The sequence below is a fragment of the Diabrotica undecimpunctata genome, chromosome 8 (assembly GCF_040954645.1).
Source record: "Diabrotica undecimpunctata isolate CICGRU chromosome 8, icDiaUnde3, whole genome shotgun sequence".
Taxonomy (NCBI): domain Eukaryota; kingdom Metazoa; phylum Arthropoda; class Insecta; order Coleoptera; family Chrysomelidae; genus Diabrotica; species Diabrotica undecimpunctata.
In genome coordinates, this window is record NC_092810.1 from 99,006,067 (window position 1) to 99,012,372 (window position 6,306).

Consider the following 6,306-nt stretch of genomic DNA (forward strand, 5'->3'; position numbering starts at 1 on the left):
TAAGGGTAACTGCCTTCAAAGAATGAATCTCCTTAAATCACTAGCTCATTATAGTTGGGGAGCCGATGAGGAAATACTACTATAAATATATCGAGCTCTTATTTGCTCCAAACTTGACTATGGTAGTGTTCTCTACATGTCATCAAGTAAATCACTAATACGTTCATTAAATGTAGTCCAAAATACCTTTCTTCGACTCTGTTTAGGAGCATTCCGATCCAGTCCGGTGGAGAGAATTCATGTAGAATATTTCGAACCTTCGCTTAATCTAAGACGAAAACAACTTCTACTCCTCTATTTCGCTAAAGTTTAAGCAGATCCCACAAATCTCACAAGAAACCTCATCTGTAATAGAGAATTACCAATTACTAATAATCTTAGAATGGTACCGTCCACTATACAGATATTAATTCCTTATTTAGATATTAATTTGTTGTCGACCAGCCCTTTCACGGTACCTCAAACTCCCCCATGGATATGTAAACTTCCAAATTTCAATATCGAATTATCCAAATATAATAAGAATGAAATATTCACCTTCCATTATCAAACAAAGATTCTATGAAATACTACATCAATGCAACTCCATTAAGATCCTTTACTCAGACGCATCTAAATCTGAAGAAGGTATTGGCTGTGTTGTTACAACTACTACAACCACCGTCAACTTATTTCGACTCTTCAGCAATTACAGTATTTATACTGCTAAACTATATGGAATACTACAAGCGGTGAAATCTCCTCTCATCGATGATAAAACTGTAGCAATCTATACAGACTCTCTGCCCTCCATGCAGTCCATAAGAAACGTACATTCTACCCACCCAAGAGTTCAAGAAATTCAGAGTATATGTAATCCTCTTCAAACTAATGTAATTACAGTAACAATGTTGTGGGTTCCATCACACGTTGGTATTCCAGGTAACGAAAAAGCCAATCAAGCAGCAAAATAAGCATGTTTTCTTAAAGTAACAACAGACATTCAAACAGCATCAGATCTAAAAAGGACACTCAAACATAAAATAATGGACCTTTGGAAAGCTACTATGAAAACTAAAATGACTATCTACAAAGTAATTGTAGAGCCAATTCTTACATATGGAGCAGAATGTTGGCAAATGACAGCAAAAGGAAAGAAAAAAGTTGACACGGTTGAAATGGACTACCTAAGAAGAGCTTGCCGTATATCAAGAGTAGAACGTATACCTAATTCTGAAATTAGAAGAAAAACAGATAGAGTACATACAACTTCTGAAAGAATAGAAACTAGACAGTTAATATGGTATGGACACGTACAGAGGATGGACGACAACAGATGGCCAAAAAGAGCTATGGAATACAATCCAAGTAATAGAAGGAAACGAGGAAGACCAGCCAAGTCTTGGATACAAGGTGTTATGGAAACCATGAAAGACAGAGCCATTGATGAAGACACCTGGAGAGATAGAAAAAGATGGCGATCGAAATGCGGGAAGCGGCAGAAGCTGTAGGATCCCCGCTTATATATATATATATATATATATATATATATATATATATATATGGAATGATCATTGCAAAAGAAGCAATACCAAGTTAAGCGTTCTACAACCAAACATTTTCTACCACCAGCTTCCACCAATAAAAAGAAAGGACAAATCTGGGATTCGAAGATTGAGAATAGGGCACAGACGCCTTATACATGGACACGACTTTTGTAACACATGTACTTCTTGACTGTCGACACTACCTAGCGGCCAGAAGAAAATACAATCTTGGTAAAAACCTAAAAGACATATGTATCTCAAGCAAGTATGAAAATGTATTAAACTTTAAAAAAAACACAAAGTTATACAATTTAATTTAAAACAAAATGTATTATAAAAAATGTATTGTAACCAATTAGTACCCAATGTAAAGTATTAACCATGTAAACATGAATGTAAATTGTATTTGTATCAATGACCATTAGCTGTCGAGACACATATTTTCGAAATAAAAAAAAAACACCCAACAAATGAAAAACAAAAATAATATCTCTTCTTGGAGCAAATGTAAAATAAAGACACTTTGACTGTCGAACATTTATTTTATAGCACTACCTGATAGATTTAGACAGACTGACAAAGTGGTTGCGCATTACAATCGCAATTGAGTCAAGCACTATTATTTACACTTTCATTCTCTATAGAAGGAGGACAGATTATGAAACACCAGACGAGTCACACCATGCGCAGTTGGTATGGAAACTACCAGTACTATACCATCATTTCCAGGAGGAATCTGATGAACACGGCCAAGACACCATTTTCTAAAAGGTAGAGTCTTAGCCTTTAGGAGAACCAATGTGTGTAACGGAAGGTTGGGAAAATTCCGCTTCCACCTTTGGCGCTGCTGAAATTCTGAGGTACACTTAAAACTTCATCGTTTACAGTAATTCTGTTGAATAAATTAAAGTCGTTCTTGCAATTACAGGCTGCCTTCTATTTTCTTAGAGAAATTTATTACCCTATGTAGGAGATATTAGTTACTATCCAATACCCTTAGTACCGAATACCAAACAGAGAATTATATATCGTTACTTCGTTAATTTAAATATTTCGGTATTTTGTTTACATAGTAGCCGGTATTATCTGTTATTAATTGTAATTTGTCTTGTTACTTTTGAATATTAGACGTGCTCTTTCAGCAAATTTTGTTTATTTGAATGATCTCACCGCACACTCAGCCGAAACGATGGTTAGTCTTAGACCGATAAGATTTGTGGTAGATTATTAATAAGGAAAAAAATTAAATTATTGAGTGGGTGTCGTTACCGTAGTTATGATAACCTTAATACATATTTTTTATCATTATCATCATCAGTGGTGCTACAGCTCTAGTTGAGCCTTGACCTTCCCCAGTCTATTTCGCCAGTCGTTTCTGTTCATCGCCAACCGTTGCCAATTTGCCGCGCCGATTTTCCTTGCGTCCTCGTCCACACCGTCCCTCCATCTCAGTCGTGGTCTGCCTCTACTCCTATTTCCCACTGGGACCGATAATAGAGTTCGTCTGGGTGGGTAATTTTCATTTGCTCTTGACACATCTAAGCCTACCTATTTTTATGAAGGATATTCCATCTCTACCATTTACTATTTTTTTATACTTCTCGAACAATTCGAAATTATATCGCCTTCTCCAAATACCATTCTCACAGAATGCGCCCATTATTCTTCTTAGTATTTTCCTTTCGAAGACGAGCAGAAGATTTGCGTCTGTTTTGGAGATGGTCCATGTTTCTGACCCATATGTCAGCACTGGTAGGATGAGTGTTCTATATAATATTAGTTTGGTTTTCTGGCTTAAATTTCTGTTTTTTAGCTGCTTGCTTAGTCCAAAATAACATTTGTTTGCTAGCAGTACCCTCCGTTTTACTTCTTCAGATGTGTCATTATTGTTTGTTATGAGAGAACCCAAATATGTAAACTTATTTACTACCTCAAAATTATATTGGTCTATACTGAAGTTTTCTTCGGCGTTTCTAGCTCTGTCTCTGGTATTTGGAATAGATGCTAACATTTTGGTTTTTTCCTCGTTTATTTTAAGGCCCATATTTTGTGCGGCTGTCAAGAAGGTGGAAGTCATCTCTTTAAGTCCTCGTGTAGTACGTGCGATCAAATCCAGATCGTCAGCGTAAGCCATAATCTGCGTTGATTTATTAAAGATTGTTCCCCTATTGTGTAACTCGGCATCTCTTATAGTCTTTTCTAACGCTATATTAAAGAGAAGGCACGCCAGCGCGTCTCCCTGCCTTAACCCTGCATATGTTTCAAACGCTTGTGATTTTTTATCAGACAAGGTAATATATTTTTCGATACGAAAAGTTTCGATACGATATTACTATCGGCGTCGCAATGCAAGAAGATTATTTTATGATTAGATGGACAATTAATTTTAGAGTCGTCTGCTGGAAAAGAATGTACAAAATATTTTATTTCTATTGTAATTATGACCTCTGAGTGCGTGTCAAATGTGTCAAGTGTTCTTTTAATGAATATTTTGATTTTTCAATGTATGTTTATGGTATTTTCCGTAATGCGCATAAGTCCAATTATCCAAATTGTTGTTACATATTTTTTTGCATTTTATAGTTATAAAAAGTAGTAATATTGGGCTTAAAAGCAACTTCAGAATCTTCATTAAATGTGTCATCATAGTGAAAATATGACAACAGCGTTAACAAAGTAATAGATTTGTAAAATGTAAACATAGACGAGTACTGTAGTTTGCTGGAATCAAGAAGTTTCTTTGGAATCTCTCTTTAATTGTTTTGAATTGTTCCAACAATTGTAATTTTGTACTGCCCCAGAATGCGTTTTATAATTTCGTAACTTGTGTCGCCCAGTTCCATAATCAGTTAAATCCAAAATTTAAAAAAATGGACGTTATGATTTCAATGAATTCTTTGTTAGTCTCCTTACATGTGTGTATCTTCAAACTGTTCCAAACTCAGTTACATTGCGTTGAAAATACCGGCTGAAAAGTTCGGACTGTTCCAAAAGAGTTAAATGTATTCGGTGGTCGGTTTCAAAACCAGTTAAATCTGTCACGGTGTCAAAACAAGTTAAAAGAAATACTAAACCCACATGACCATGAGTTCGGTGCCACAGCCACTGTTAGTTACAAATCGACCACCGAAGCAGGTAGTTAAACATTTTTTGTGAGAAATAGAAGCGCTTGTATTGTAGTATTGAGACAAACCTAAAAGCATAACACTATTTTTTTTTTCAAAACATTAAAATAAACCATAACAGGTGCTTTTACTGGACGATACAGTTCTTAATATCATGGAGGGGCCAGCGGAAAATCCTGAAATCGTTGATAATGTTGAAGTAATAGCAGAGGCAACTGGTTCTTTGGCTAAAAAACGAAAAAGCAATCCTTCCACTTGGAAAAAAACCATTGCAAAAGTATCTAGGTAAGTTAATTGTAATTATTATAATAAAAATTTATACAGTGTTTCGTCAATATGCCAACAACCTTCATTATTTTACAGTGACGTAGAAGTTATTGGGATAAAAACCCAAAATTTACTCTGTATCTGCGCCTCTGGAAATGATCAATTTAGAAAAAAATGCTTGTTTTATCAAGTAGTACTAGTATACAAACTTTCATCATATCTACAGTAGGTACTAAAATAAGAGATATCGGCAAACAATACAAAAAAAGTATCTCAACAACGACACATTTTGAATGGTATGTTAACATAACCATTTTTAATGTTTTTTAGAGGTATACTTTTATCCCCTGAAATTTATTGGCACATTTACGAGACACCTTTTATAATCCGTTATTATTCGTCTTTACTTATACCTTTAGATTCAGGCTAATCTTTCCTAAACTCTTATAACGTCAACTACAGCGAAAGCGATTAGGTAACTGAAAGTGTAACAAATTTGTTTTTTTAGGCACCGTCCAAAGGGATTTCCTCAAATGCCAAACTGCAAACATCCAAGCAAAAGCAAGTATCGATGCTCAGAGCTTTCCTTGCAAGACGTAACAAAAATCCATCGCAGATATTACAAAGATGCGGACCTACAATCGAATACACAATTTATTCTGCAACATGTTATGGTTTTTTCTGCAAAAAGAACCCGGATTCCAGAACGTACCTCAAAAAGAATGGTAAACACTAGTTTCTACTTACCTAAGCAAAGACACAATAAAACAGAAAATATTAAAGTGTGTCGAGCGGCATTCCTTGCAATACTCCAAGAAAGTCGAAACCGGGTGCAGTTACTTTGCCAAAAATTTCTTCAGACAGGTATACTCCCATCTGAAACTCGTGGAGGAGCCCGCCACGTTGAAAAGTTTAACACAAAGAAAGAAAGCATCAAAACTTTTATTAAATCTTTTGTACCAGTGCAGAAACACTACTGTAGAGCAAAGAACAAACACAGACAATATCTTCCGAGTGAACTGAGCATTAAAAAAATGTGGTATATGTACAGTGAGCAACATCCAACTCCCAAATTAACATGCAAGTATGATTTCTTCAGAAACGTGTTTGCCACCAATTTTAATATCGGGTTTGATGCCCCATACACTGATAAGTGTTCTACATGTATACGACTTGAATGCGAGACAGCAACCGAAAAGGATGGTGACAAACGAGCAGCTTTAAAATTGGAGTTGAAAGTCCATAAAGTTCGTGCTGAGAAATTTTATATGATCTTACGAGAGAACAATGATAACGAGCTTGTGTTCAGCTATGACTGCCAAAAAAACTTGGTGTTGCCTAAAATACCTGATCAGGCTGCGTACTATAAGCGTCAGTTGTATCTTTAT

The 6,306-nt window shown here is 35.5% G+C and overlaps 1 protein-coding gene across 1 annotated transcript; it reads left to right on the forward strand.

Annotated features, from left to right (window-relative positions):
- The first annotated feature begins 524 nt into the window (after positions 1-524).
- LOC140449021 (uncharacterized) lies at positions 525-953 on the forward strand. Its single transcript, XM_072542162.1, has one exon. The coding sequence runs from the start codon at positions 525-527 to the stop codon at positions 951-953; it is 429 nt and encodes a 142-aa protein (XP_072398263.1).
- The last annotated feature ends 5,353 nt before the right edge of the window (positions 954-6,306 follow it).